The 15,078-nt window shown below is 37.7% G+C and overlaps 1 protein-coding gene across 6 annotated transcripts in view; it reads left to right on the forward strand.

Annotated features, from left to right (window-relative positions):
- IFI16 (interferon gamma inducible protein 16) overlaps positions 1–15,078 on the forward strand; it is a 40,816-nt gene that overhangs the window by 1,074 nt on the left and 24,664 nt on the right. For 5 of the 6 annotated variants that reach the window (XR_010117603.1, XM_063626944.1, XM_063626943.1 and 2 more), the window contains exons 2-6: positions 3,779–4,063; positions 4,992–5,107; positions 5,658–5,825; positions 7,308–7,712; positions 9,412–9,600. Coding sequence is in view for 5 of the 6 variants with exons in the window: in XM_063626944.1 (XP_063483014.1) it covers positions 3,787–4,063; positions 4,992–5,107; positions 5,658–5,825; positions 7,308–7,712; positions 9,412–9,600 (1,155 nt within the window). In the remaining variant the exon portion in view is untranslated. The remainder of the gene's footprint in view (positions 1–3,778; positions 4,064–4,991; positions 5,108–5,657; positions 5,826–7,307; positions 7,713–9,411; positions 9,601–15,078) is intronic. The other variant, XM_063626946.1, reaches the window with a different exon arrangement.

The following is a 15,078-nucleotide window of genomic DNA, read 5'->3' on the forward strand; positions in this document are numbered from 1 at the left end:
GTTACTATTGTTTACTTTTCAAATTTTTAAAAGATGTTTTCTATAGCCTGGTACAATATTTCATGTGTGCTTAAATGGAATGTGAGATTCTTAAATGTTGATTTCAGAATTTTATTAGATAAATGTTGTTAATTACGTTGTTCAAATTTATTATATCATTACAGATTTTTTTACTTTGTTCGTTTAGTAATTGAAACATAAACTGAAACATCCTATTATAAAGTTTGATTTTTTGGCCAGGCACAGAGGTTCATGCCTGTAATCCCAGTACTTTGAGAGACCAAGGCGAGCCGATCACTTGAGGTCAGGAGTTCCAGACCAGCCTGGCCAGCATGACGAAACCCCGTTTCGATTAAAAATACAATAATTAGCTGGGTATGGTCGTGTGTGCCTGTAATCCCAGCTACTCAGGAGACTGAGGCAGGAGAATTGCTTGAACCGGGAGGCAGAGGTTGCAGTGAGCCGAGATTGTGCCACTACACTCCAGCCTGGGCGACAGAGCAAGACTCTGTCTCAAAAAAAAAAAAAAATTTTTTTTTCCTTGTAGTGCTCTCACAATCACATACATATTATGTGTATATATAATATACATTCACACACAAATATATGTATATATAATCATGTATACAAACAGGTACACACATAGAAATATATGTGTGTAGTGATGTCTGTGCATGTGTGTATATGAAGAGAAATATATACTAATTATAGTACCATGAAGCACTATAAAATAATATCATTAGATAAATTAGATAAATTCATAACTAAAACTGTTATAATTTTCTAGGAGTTGAACCTTTTATCATTATGTGGTATCTGAAGTTACTTTTGGGCTTAAGGTATATTTAAAGTTACACAAACATAGATAAACTGGCTTTCTTTAGTTATTCTTTGCAAGATAATTTTTAACAATTTTTTTCACCTTTTGTTAACATATATGTAGATTTCTTAAACCAAATTTGATGAAAGTTGTCACTTAACAGGTCAGACCTTTTAGGTATATGCTGGTAATTAACAATCTGCTGTCTTTACTTCAATTTATGACACTTCTATATCATCTCACTAAGACAATTGCTTTAGTGAATTGTCATGTTCTTTTTCTTCCCTCCCTTTACTACGCTGTTATAATTTCTGTTTCTTTTATCTTTGATCAGGGCTTTCTTTTTAAGGCATTAGGAACACCTAAAAAAGTTTATTTTTCACTCTTCTTATCTTTTGGCTGTCAGAATTTTTAATTTTATTCATTGTTTTCTTATTAAATATTATTTTCAATGGATGTTTTCTTGTGGTATGTATGAGTCTTTTTGTCTTGCAAAAAGACTGAGGCCCTGAGTATCACAAAATAATTTTTGAGACTCTTCTATTTAAATATCATTTTGCCTAAATTAAAACTCTAAATGTAAAATTATATTTTCCCTTAAGACAAGATGAAAGCACCTCTTCTGTGCTGTGGAGCTAGATATATTTTGAAGTTAAGAATCTGGAGGCTTCAGTAAGGCTATTTAGTGTATATATTCTAAATAGTGTTTTACTAGAAACTCCATTGGGATATAAATAATTACTCCAAAATCAAAAGCACTAATATTGCAAAACAAAACGTGAATGTTCACATTTCAGTGAAATAAAGATTATACATAGCCTACTGTCATCCCAAATCTGGTTTTATTTTGCAAATAAATTGTGCTGTCACACTTGTTGAAAACAAGTGCTCAGTGCCACAAAGAAAAACCAGCACTTAAACAGGAAATTTCTCAGCAAAGCATATTTGCTTCTACAGAAGGGTGCTGCCTGCGTCAGTCACAACGTACAGTCTAAGCTGACCGGATTGGCTACTGCTTTAAATTGTATAGGGCTAATTAGGCGGGAAGGAAGAGACTGTCCCTTACCAATTAGGCAGGAAGGCATGTCTGGGGTGGCAAAAGAGGGAAAGGTTGTTTACAGAACAGGAAAGAACAGGAAAGTTTGAAGACGAACTTATTGTTTCTAGCACACTCACAAAATAAGTCAAAACTTTCCATTGAAAATTTTTTTTTGGTTTTGCAATTGATATGGAACTTTGGACCAGCATTATATAAAAATAACTCCATCGTCCTGCTTCAGGCAGTTTTGATATAGAGATTCACTTTCAATTTGATTCTTGAATCTTTGTAGGTGATCTATTCCTCATTACCGAAGGCTTACAGAGTATTTTTGTTTATTATATTCTTCAGTTTCACTATAAAGTGTTTTTGTATAGTTTTTCCCTTCATTCTCTGGACCTTTTCAATCCAAGAATCCTCACGTTCTCGTAAGAAGGCAGCAATTTTTTTTTTGACGGAGTCTCACTCTGTCCCCCAAGCTGGAGTGCAGTGGCATGATCTCCACTCACTGCAACCTCCATCTCCTGGGTTCAAGCGATTCTCCTGCCTCAGCCTCCCAAGTAGCTGGGACTGCAGGCGCTTCCCACCACACCTGGCTAATTTTTTGTATTTTTAGTGAAAACGAGGTCTCACCGTGTTAGCCGGGATGCTTTTGATCTCCGGACCTCGTGATCCGACCGCCTCGGCCTCCCAACATGCTGGGATTACAGGCATGAGCCACCACGCCTGGCCCAATTCATAGCCCCTGAAATTTAGATATCTTGGTTATACACAAAGACATCATTCCTAAAATTAAGAAATTCATTAAGTTAACACTTTTGGAATCCATACCTTGCACTGTCATCATCGAAGCGTACAGGTGTTAAGAGGTCAAGAAGAGTGACACTCTGTCCATAAGGGGACTCTGAAATCTACCAGGAGACAAAGCCTCAGTTGAGTCTTAAGGTTGTATGGGAAGTAGTCAAAGAAAGAAATGTGGAAATGGCTTTCCAGGCAATAAGAAGGAACTAGCAAAGTCATGAGGCATGAAGACACAAGGTGTCCGGCATCTTTGTGAAGCATAGATACAAAGAATACAAAAGTACTAGAAGTAAAAAAGATGCAGCTTATTCAAAACTTTCTGAGACGGTATAGGATGCAAGGAATTTTTGGAAAGGAAAAAGAGAAATATTGAAGGATTTCAGTGGAATATAAATGTGGCTTATTGAGAGAAAACTGGTTGTGTGAAAAGAAATAATTAGACAAATCAAGTCTGAAAGAAGAAAAATAAAACAACCAATAAAATCATTTCAGTGAATAAATACTGTGATGCAGCACTAGAAAGCATGCGGATATTCAGCAAAGTGATGGTTTTATGGGTACAGAGAACAGAAGCCATGGTCTAGCACCAAAGAAGGGAGGATGCTAATGAGAGCCAACCAGGGAAGAGTCAAGGAGAATAGGGTCGGTGCCCCAGCATGAAACTGTAGCACTGTAGCAGAAAGTTATTCATATAAGGTGGGAGGCTGCAGCCCATTTACACCTAGGCCACTCCAGTCATACTGGGTGTGGGAAGATTTAAGAAACAACAGGCAGGATTTGGGGGATAGGCTTCAGCCCCAGTAAAGGATAAGAAGAGGAACTAAGGGCTTTGACACTGCAGAGCTCATACTCTTAACACTGAGACAATTGCTTGCTCTCAGACTTCCCTCTAACAACTGGACCCAACTCAACTATTCTCATTCAATGGGAATAATTTCTTAGACATTCCTAACACAGCAGTTCTTCACTCAATTTCTACAGTAACACATTTGGTCGTTAAGTCCTTCTTTATCACACATATTCATGAACAACTCTTTCATATGGGCCACTCACACAGGCATACATCTTTTGAATTGTCTGTATACATGTGTAACACTGTATACCATTTTCTCTTGTAGGCTCACTTATGTCTGTAAAGATGGAAAAAAAATACAAGAACATCGTTCTACTAAAAGGATTAGAGGTCATCAATGATTATCATTTTAGAACGGTTAAGTCTTTACTGAGCAGCGATTTAAAACTTAATTCTAAAATGAGAGAAGAGTATGACAAAATTCAGATTGCTGACTTGATGGAAGAAAAGTTCCGAGGTGATGCTGGTTTGGGCAAACTAATACAAATTTTCAAAAATATACCAGCCCTTGAAAACCTGGCTGAAACTCTTAAAAAAGAAAAGTTAAAAGGTAATTGGGAAGAGGGAACACCCACTCCCTGCAACCATCCCCAAACCCTCCCCAACATTGATTAGAGCCCCACCTCGGCCATACTTGAGTTGTGTTTTCCCCAGTTTGTGACTCAACAGCTGAGACAATGTTGGTACTTCAGAGGCCAACAAGTTGACAAGTCAGTGCATTCCATTACTAGTGTAGATTGATGTATTTCAGAGTGTATATTTGGGATCAGTGAAAGAACAAAAGTGAGAGGGAGTTGAAGGAGGACTGAGACTTCTAGTACATTAGAAAGATTATATAATAATAAAATCGTAAAAATTGTTGTTTAAATTCAAGATATGTACATTTAACCAATTAATGTATCTGTTCTATTGAGACTATTTAACACATCACTACCCTTTATAATTTAAAAAAATGCAATACTTAAATGTGAGCCTGCCTCTCAGAAGTGTGATCTCCCCTGTTGTTATATCAAGTTAAAAAAAAGGATTTAAAAGAGTCTTAAGTCCAAAATCAGTATATCCTTCCTCATGGAAACCTTTGGCTGGTTTCTATAATTTGAATAGCTTACCTGGGGAATGTGACCTAGCAGTCTGCGTCATGAAAACATTAGTTTTTAAAACGAAATGATCAGAGAACCACATTGGGAAAGGGTTAACTGAAGCACATAGAGTTCAGAGAACAGGAAGCATGTGCTCAGTGCACAGGGGAGGAGTGAGGAAAGCGCTGAGGAGCATGAGTCAGTTCTTGTTCCTGTCTTGTGACTGCTGGTCTCTTGAGGCCAGGCTGGGCTAATGCAGTAGAGGTAGACTAAAGCACAGCTGAACCCTCAAGCAGGAACTGAGAGCAAATTGTATTGAAACTGCTTCAGCTGTCGGAGATCGTTTATATGTCTTCCTTTTTTCTGCATTGGTTGTGAATAAAATTGAATCTATTCCAGCAAAAGGATCAGCCGCATCAAGAAAGACGAAGAAGGCAGTGGATGCTGCTTCACCTGCACCCTCCACAAGCAGCACTGTCAAAACTGAAGGAGCAGAGGCAACTCCTGGAGCTCAGGTAAGCTTCAGGAAGAGGAGCAGGCTTCAAGTCCCACAGAGGAAGCTCTGCTACGGCTCTTCCACTCAATCTCTCCAGCAGGCAGTTATTTCTTCATGTTTCCCGTCAAGTTTCAGATTTAGCAAATTGTATGATAATTGATCATCTTATTGATGATCAAAGCAATGCACCAATCACATGAGTAAACATAATGTAAATATATATAACATAAATGTGATACCTTCATTCTAGTAGAGTGGAGTGTCAACATGAGAATCAGGTAAGTAAATACTTTGTCCATGTGTATAAAAACCTAGTTTTTCTAATCCCAAGTCAGCACATCCCATAACAGAAATAATTAGAGAAATAATGTGTAGGACATTTTCCTCTTTCTTCGTTTAATGAAACCATCTATGCCCATCTCTTACAACTGGCCAGAGATGGGCAGCAACCTCTCAAGTTTCCAAGAAATATCTTCTTAGGACTAATAAAACTACTATCCAATAATGAAAATATGCTCTACTTCATTTGGCACTGAAAACGAATAACAGGAAAATCAAACCACTTGCAGAAAAGAAAAAAACCAACCAAAGAAAAGGCTGGACCCAAAAGGAGTAAAGTGTCCGAGGAGCAGACTCAGCCTCCCTGTCCTGCAGGAGCCGGCATGTCCACAGCCATGGGCCATTCCCCATCTCCCGAGACCTCATCGTCAGCTCCACCCAACACTTCCTTAACTGAGGTACACTCTTCCTGGTCCCATTTTGCTTTGTTTTTTTCAACCCAAAGTAAAGGACTGATTTCACCTGTTACTTAAAAATTGCATCGATAATTTGCCAGTTAATCAAATGTACGTATTGAGAAACCACTACATTTTGATCTTTTGCTTCCACAGGGATACCTGATGAACTTGACATTATCTCTGACTGCAGGAAGTTTTCTGTTCTGTGTTGTTTGGGGAAGGGAGAGAGAGCTATGGAGTACAGAACTGTCAGCTGTGGGCTCACTGTCTACTGCTACCATGTCCTTCATACTTCTTCCCTTGGTTCACTATAGTATTCCATGTCAGACCTCTCCAGCACCTGCTAGTTTGTGAATGAGGTTATCCATACCCTCAGCTCTTTTTCTTATAGATTAAACAACCTCCCCTGCATTAAAAGTGTTCTATTGCAATTCAAGGAGACTGAGATGTTAAAGAGAAAAGATGTTAAAGAAAACCCATTCTGAGCCCCAGGTTTCTGTTAGCATGCTACCTGCTAGAGCCCTGACACTGAGAAAGGCTATGGTGGTGGGAATGACACTCTGTAGAGTGTCTCCAGCCTGAACCAACTGAGATGATGGCATTCTGAGGGGTTTATCCTGCATGTGTTCTCACCTGCTGTAAGCTAACTGAATCTTGGGTAGGAACACTATGAGATGTGCTCTTAAAATTGCCCTGTCTACACTGGTGATAACTCAACACTCTTTGTGTCTATAGTTTGTGGTGGGCACCATTTTTCATTTTAAATGTCATTTAACTTTGTCTATTTTTAGGCTCTGGCACTTTAAGCTGCTAAGAGAAATAGTATAAGAAATTATTTCATTCTAAAATTTATTTATTTATTTATTGTTGTTGTTGTTGTTGAGACAGAGTCTCTCTCTGTCACCCAGGTTGAAGTGCCACGGCATAATCTTGGCTCACTGCAGCCTCCACCTCCCGGGTTCAAGTGATTCTCCTGCCTCAGCCTTCCAGGTAGCTGGGATTACAAGCGCCTGCCACTACACTCAGCTAATTTTTGTACTTTTAGTAGTGCCAGGGTTTCACCATGTTGGCCAGGCTGGTCTCGAACTCCTGACCTCAGGTGATCCACCCACCTCGGCCTTCCAAAGTGCTGAGATTACAGGTGCGAGCCACCGCGCCTGGCCCTAAAATTTATTGTTACTTCATGACACTGGCTTTCAGTATCCACTAGTCTTATGTTGCTCTTATGCTTTATTTCTTAAGGATGATTCTGTTTACAGAAAGGTCGTCTTTTCACTATATGGTCTCCTCTGTTACTTCATCTTGCTATTATACCAGTTTAAGATATCTTCTGCCCTGGCTTGCAATCCCTCTCTATCCTGACTCCAGCTCTAAACATCTGTGCAAGTTTTGGGGCCCTGTGTTATACTGAGGTCACTGAATAGCAGTTCTGTATTTCTCAATTAGACATTTTTCTCTGTTCTCCTGTGCTATCATACACAGAACCCGACAACAGTGGCCAGAAGAAGTGTTCTCCAAAAAGGTCCATTGATAGTGAAGGTACTGAGTACAACAAAGCCATTTGAATATGAGACCCCAGAAATGGAGAAAAAAATAATGTTTCATGCTACAGTGGCTACACAGACACAGTTCTTCCATGTGAAGGTTTTAAACACCAGCTTGAAGGAGAAATTCAATGGAAAGAAAATGATCATGATATCAGATTATTTGGAATATGATAGTCTCCTAGAGGTCAACGAAAAATCTACTGTATCTGAAGCTGGTCCTGATCAAACGTTTGAGGTTCCAAATAGAATCATCAGCAGAGCAAAGGAAACTCTGAGGATTGATATTCTTCACAAACAAGCTTCAGGAAATATTGTATATGGGGTATTTATGCTACATAAGGTAAGTCCTCAAAGTTGTTTTGTTTCATTTTTCCATCAACACCTGAAATCAAAAGCCTTGATGTGTGAGATGAAGCTTTGCCTATAAACTGGATATTAGAATCTAGGACTCTGAAGACTAATGACAGGTGGATAAAGACTTCTCTGAAGATAAGACTGGGATTAGGGGACCTGTTAATGTTTCTTTCCCATGTTCTCCTTCCCAGAGCTTTAAACTTTAGTCTTTATAGTAATGTGCACTGAGAAACCTTAAGACTTTATCAGTTGTTACTATCTATGCTAAGCAGTCAAGGACAGTGTGAGGTCTACATCCATACACACATAATATTAAGTTTATCCCTTTGATTATTATATCTACTGTCATAAAAATCACATTATTTTTCTTTTGAATGAAGTATTGTCCTCTGAGGCTTGAGTTCTGGTTGTGACAGTCAGAATAAGAAATAAATTGACTACTCATGGCTGGAAAACAAATACATAAAGTAAGTAGGACAATGTTCTGACCAAATGAAACTAATTCATCATAAAGAAATGGAACAATTGGGAAATATGAATTTGGATGATACTTGGAAAATCAGGTAATCTAAATTTGTCATTTATATATAAATAACCAAAACAAATAGAGCACAGAGTGCTTTTCCTGGTATGTTCCTGTCCAAATTCATGAAACCAGTTAGCATGAGATATTCATCCTCCAAAAAAGCATCTATCCTCTGCTATTGATTCAAGCAATTTCTTATCTGATCAGTAGTTCACTACCCATTATATTTGTTTCCTGGAACAACTAATTTAACCTGCGTTACTTTCTGTACACACTATTTTTTTTTTTTTTGAGATGGAGTCTCACTCTGTCACCCAGGTTGGAGTGCAGTGGCATGATCTCGGCTCACTGCAACCTTCGCCTCCTGGGTTCAAGCAATTCTCCTGCCTCAGCCTCCTGAGTAGCTGGGACTACAGGTGTGTGCCACCACGCCTGGCTAATTTTTTGTATTTTTACTAGAGACGGGGTTTCACTATGTTAGCCAGGCCAGGATGATCTCGGTCTCCTGACCTCGTGATCTGCCCACCTTGGCCTCCTAAAGTGCTGGGATTACAGGCATGAGCCACTGCGCATGGCCTATATACACACTCTTAAAGAGATGATTCTTACATACCCAATTCTAGGATGATGAGTAATGAGCAAAAAGCTGGAATGTTTGAGCTCAAGGACTTGGTTTCAGGAGGGGGTACAAATATTGGAAGAGACTCAGTAAATGCAGAAGGTAGAAAAAGTAATTAGAGAGTTACTAGAAGCTTGCTTTTTCTTACAGATTCCTCATAATTCACTGAATAAATAGTCATAGCAGATATCCATTCTTTTTGCATAGGGCCAGAGACCCAGAAAGGCTATCAGAGATTTCAGCTTCCTCTGTATCAAGGTGCTTTGGGAAGCATAGCTGCCCTGGAGGTGAAAGCAGTAGAAATTTGGAAGAAAACTCATTGTTCTAGAACTGTCATAGAAATACCTCAGATATGAAAGACTTAAACAAAAAGGATATTGAGGGAGGGCTTTCTGCAAATATCTGGCCTAAGATATATGCATATCTGTACTAGGAGTTGCTGTCCTGCGTCTTGTTTAATTTTCTTACAAGGGGCTTTAGCCTATATGTGGTTCTTATTAATTACATTCTCAGGAACAGAATATTAATTTTCTGTTACAGAAAACAGTAAATCAGAAGACCACAATCTATGAAATTCAGGATGATAGAGGAAAAATGGATGTAGTGGGGACAGGACAATGTCACAATATCCCCTGTGAAGAAGGAGATAAGCTCCAACTTTTCTGCTTTCGACTTAGAAAAAAGAACCATATGTCAAAACTGATTTCAGAAATGCATAGTTTTATCCAGGTAAGAATTAAATAGGCAAATATTAGTTTTCCAAAGTGGAAATGATTTGCTTTAAGTTTTGGCAAAAACAAATGTGTAGGTTTTTTTTACAGAGTTCAGCAGGAGACATGAGAAAACATGTTCTCTTTGTACTCACTTTTTTTAATTTTTTTTTCTGGATGGAATGATACGATATGATACAATTTTAAAAAGAAAGAAATCTGAACTTTATTGAAAAAATTAAACTCTGAATTTTATATAAACTTCTAAGTGATTGTAGGGTTGGGATTTAAAATTACATGTTCTCCATTTGTGAATTAGAAAATGTCGTGTGTGTATGTGTGTGTGTGTGTGTGAGATACTTTCTAGTTTGTAACATTAAAATACACATATGTGTGTATTTAGTCATCCATAAAAATACCTAATTTGAGAATTAAAATTATTTGCAGTGATCAAAATTATGTCCCACTGACAAAGTTTTATACAAAGGAAGCTCTCCAATTTGTTAATTTGAATTCAAATATTCACCTGTTAAGTTTCCTTACAGTACATGATTTTACACTGTTGCCGTTTTGAATGTTTTTAATTATTTTTTATTTCAGTAGGTTTTTGGGAAACAGGTGGTGCTCTGTTACAGGAATAAGTTCTTTAGTGGTGATTTCTGACATTTTGATGCACTCATCGTCCAAGCAGTGTACACTGTACCCAGTGTGTAGTATTTTATCCCTCACCCCCCTCCCACTCTTTCCCCTGAATCCCCAAAGTCCATTGTATCATTCTTATGCCTTTGTGTCTTCATAGCTTACCTCCCATTTATGAATGAGAACATACAATGTTTGTTTTTTCCATTCCTGAGTTACTTCACTTAGAATAATGCTCTCCAATTCCATCCAGGTTGCTGTGAATGCCATTATTTTGTTCCTTTTTATGGATGAGTAATAGTATTCCACGGTGTATACGTACCCCATTTCTATATCCATTTGTTTACTGATGGGCTTTTGGGCTGGTTCCATATTTTTGCAATTGTGAATTGTGCTGCTGTAAACATGCATGTGCAATGATCTTTTTTGTATACTGACTACTTTTCCTCTGGGTAGACACCCAGTAGTGGGATTGCTGGATCAAATGGTAGATCTGCTTTTTAGTTCTTTAAGGAATCTATACACTGTTTACTATAGTGGTTCTACTAGTTTACATTCCCACCAGCGGTGTAGAAGTGTTCCTTTTTCACCACATTGATGCCAGTGTCTATTTTTTAAAATTTTTTGATAATGGCCGTTCTTGCACAAGTAATGTGACATCATTTTGTGGTTTTGATTTGCATTTCCCTGATCATTAGTGATGTTGAGCGTTTTTCCTTATGCTTGTTGGCCATTTACACATCTTCTTTTGAGAATTGTCTGTTCATGTCCTTAGCCCACTTTTTGATGGGATTATTTGTATTTGAAATGCTTGTTCCCGGTGCCGTGAAGAAATAGCATTTGAATATAAATTTAATTTTTTCAGCAAGGCCATTTTTATACTTTTTGTAGAAAGGGCACACTCGCCAGCAGTTTTGCCGCAAGAGTACACCGAACAAAGGAGACAGGCTCTTTTATAATCTGACGCATCCACCCTACTTCTGCATTCGGTTTCTGTTGGCTGGGACAGGACCTCACATTCTGTATTTGTCCCTATTGGCTAGCAACTTAGAACTTTTTAAAAGAGGGAAAGGCAGAGGAGAACAAAGGAAGGAGGAGGTAACTTGTGGAATGTTGAGAAAGGTAAAAACACCTTTAAATAAGGAAGAGGAACAGGCTATGACCTAATGCTTGTTTGGATCAGTATAAGCATGTTAGGGCAAATATTTAGGCTAAATTGTGGGAGCTAAGAACATAAAGTATATTGATTTTTTATTATGGCTATCAGATATTTAAGAATGTTTGTACAGGTCTTTGAATAAATTTTGCTTTTAAGGGAAGTTACTATTTCTAATTAGATGCGGAGGAAAGTTTTTGAAGAAGAACTTCTACTTTTTACAATTTCCCCTCTTATTTCATAATTCTTTAAACTTGTTTAATATGTTTTGACTTAATTTTTTTTGTCCTTTTAAGAGAAGTAATTTTTCAGAATAGGGTGGAGGAGAATTAGGAGTTAACTCTGCAAGAGTGGCAGAGATAAGTTTTTGTATAAAATTTCAAAGGCAGGGAATAATATAACAGCCTACAAGAATAAGTACACCAATAACGAGCAAACGAGGTGAGAATTGAAGTTAAATTTTTTTTTATCCACTGAACCAATGTTTTATTATTTTAGAAAAAGAGTTATTTATTTTAGAATTTTTGGCAAGTTTATCTGATAGGGCTGTTAATCCTTGTAGCACTTTTGTTATAGTTCTATCAGGGGCAGTATTATTAGGAATAAAGGTATAACATCGAGTTTTAATTATGACACAAACATCTTTTTTTGCTAATATTATATTTAAAGCTATTTTATTTTTCTAGACCATCTGGCTAGTAGGTCCTAATTGCTTAGCTTTCTCTTTGATGGCGTCCTCAGTGTAATTTATGACTCGTTGCTGATTATAGTAGATATAGTTTATTTAGTCTACTTAAAAAAAAATTTATAGTTACTTACCAGACCAACATGGATTTAAATTCTGCAGCTATTTGATTTTGTGCTTTAAACTTATTTGGCACTTCTCATAGGACCTTAATAGCATTTATGTAAACCTAAGGATTAAAGGACTCATGAGGAGTTTCCTTTGGCCTGCAGTGTCTTGTTTTTACCTTTTTTTTTTTCGGTTGGTGAAATGCCAGGGTGAAGGGGATAGCCAATTGGATTAGAGCATAAGTACTGCTCCGATTATTTGGCAGAGTGTCTAGTAAAAGTCCTGTACAGTATCACCATATGTTTGCTTGGGGATGGAATATAAATTTAATTTTTTCAGCAAGTCCATAAGCGTGGACTGATAGGCAAGCTCTTGGAAGGCCTTGAGCTCCTTGCATCCTTTTATGCTTCTAAGGAACACCAAATTTTCCTCTTGCCCTGAGAGGCACAAAGTAAACTTGGCATTCAGAGGTGGAAGCCGGATTGCCCTCTGGGGCGGACCCCCAGAGTATTGAATTTCAGGAAATAGCAGATAGAGAGCTGGGCATGATGGATTATCCTAAACCGTGGGATTTTGCAAGAGAGCCACCATACGTCCATTTCTAGTCAATGAGGAGACCATCCGAGTGGAAAGGGGATAATCTGGACCTCTGGCCTACCATGCATACAAGCGTGATAATCATTTTTATTTAAAGTGCGAAGGGAATATTTAATTAATTAAATTAATATTTAATTCATTCCAGCCAGGCATTTGCATCTTGATATTTTGTCTTGATGGCTAAGGTCTGTCTTAGATCTCTTATTTGTACAATAAACAACCTAGTTTTATTATTAGATGTAGGAGCAACTGGTGTGAGATCTGGAACTGAGGCTACTGAAGAAGGGGAAGATGGGGGAATAATGCATATTTTAAAAACACCTAGGGGGTCTTTTTCATTTATGTCAATCCCCATACCATCGAAGCGACTAAGGGCAGGTCTAGAGTTAGTTAAGGTGGAGGTGGTGATAAAGAGAAGGACAGGGTTACATTGATAAGGGCTGACAGTTAGAAGGGGTAGTCCTTTTAGTGAAATAGATGAAGGGTTTTAGATCTGCACAAACTTTTTTCGTGGAAGTCTAACTTTGCTCTTGAGTAGTTTAAAGGATGTAGTCTCATTTACTACAAGGTTGCCAGGTTGTAGGAGCAGAAAATCGATGCCTTGGCTGCAGGTGATCACAACGATGAGTGCTATGGGTACTGTCAATTAGAGGGCTGGGACATAAATATTTGTGTGAAAAGGCTAGCTGCCGTTAATCTTTTTTTATTTCCACAAAGTATGAGAAAACAAGCATTAAACACAATGGTCTAAGGTGAGTTAGACTTAGTTATATTTATAACAAAGGAGCTAATAACAAGAAAAAATATATAAAAGATATATTAAAATGAAGCTTGCTTTAACTTAACTTAGTAGGGCTTAATCTTAGTACAGTAACCCATAATTCTAACCAAAAAGATGTTTTCTTGACTCGAATATGATGGGTCCATTCTTTCTCGGCCGTGCGGAAGGCAGTCTCAGTGGTTAACACATAAAATAGGGTCCTTCCCAGGCTCGAGTTTTTTTTTTTTTTTATCTTTTTTAATCTTTTAATAGGAACATGGTTTTCAGGCTGGTGCTGGTGTACTGGAAATTCTAGGGGTGGTACCTGTGCTAAGAGACTTTTAGTTCTGAGGGAAAAGAAAGTGGAAAATAAGTACATAATTTTTGTTGCATATCCTGGGGCTTGAAGCCCCATGGTGACACCTCCCGCTCCGCTCCGTTCCTGCTCAGCGCCGCCCAAGGGACGCTGCGTCCCTGCCCCCTCTTGAAGTCTTGGACTTCTTGTGGCCTTCAGCGCCCCTGCATGCTATGGCCTTGGGGATGAGGGTCATTGTGACTTACCTGGCCACCCTTGGGACTTAAAAAAAATAAACATCATTTTATATTTGACTACTTTTTGTATAATTTTATACTAAATAAGTTAAATTTTACCTTTATATTAATGTGCTATTAATGTTAAATTTAATTTTAATAAAATATTGTAGACATTATTTATCCAATTTTAATGTCTGACCATAAAGTAAAACTTCTATAGACTCATTTTAATTTTTTATATATTTTTTTCTTGCTGATTTGTTTGAGTTCCTCATAGATTGTGGATACTAGTCCTTTGTCAGATGCATAGTTTGTGAATATTTTCTCCCACTCTGGGGGTTGTCCGTTTACTGATTGTTTCCCTTATTGTGCAAAAGCTTTTTAGCTTAAGTCCCATCTATTCATCTTTGTTTTTGTTGCATTTGCTTTTGGGTTCTTAGTCCTGAAGTCTTTGCCTAAGCCACTGTCTAGAAGGGTTTTTCCGATGTTATCTTCTAGGATCTTTATGGTTTCTGGTCTTAGATTTAAGTTCTTGATCCATCTTGAGTTGATTTTTGTATAAGGTGAGAGATGAGGATCCAGTTTCATTCTTCTACCTGTAGCTTGCCAATTATCCCAGCACCATTTGTTGAATAGAGTGTCCTTTCCCCACTGTATGTTTTTGTTTGCTTTGTCAAAGATCAGTTGGCTGTAAGTATTTGGGTTTATTTTTGGTTCTCTATTCTGTTCCATTGGTCTATATGCCTATTTTTATACCCAGAACCATGCTATTTTGGTGACTATGGCCTTATAGTATAGTTTGAAGTCAGATAATATGATGCTTCCTGATTTCTTCCTTTTGTTCTTTTTCCTTAGTTTTGCTTTGTCTATGTGGACTGTTTTTTGGTTCCATATGAATTTTAGGATTTTTTTTCTAGTTCTGTGAAGAATGATGGTGGTATTTGGATGGGAATTGCATTGAATTTGTAGATTGCTTTTAGCAGTATGGTCATTTTCTTTATTTCTTTTTTTTTTTTTT

This window comes from Symphalangus syndactylus, chromosome 12, assembly GCF_028878055.3.
Source record: "Symphalangus syndactylus isolate Jambi chromosome 12, NHGRI_mSymSyn1-v2.1_pri, whole genome shotgun sequence".
Taxonomy (NCBI): Eukaryota; Metazoa; Chordata; class Mammalia; order Primates; family Hylobatidae; genus Symphalangus; species Symphalangus syndactylus.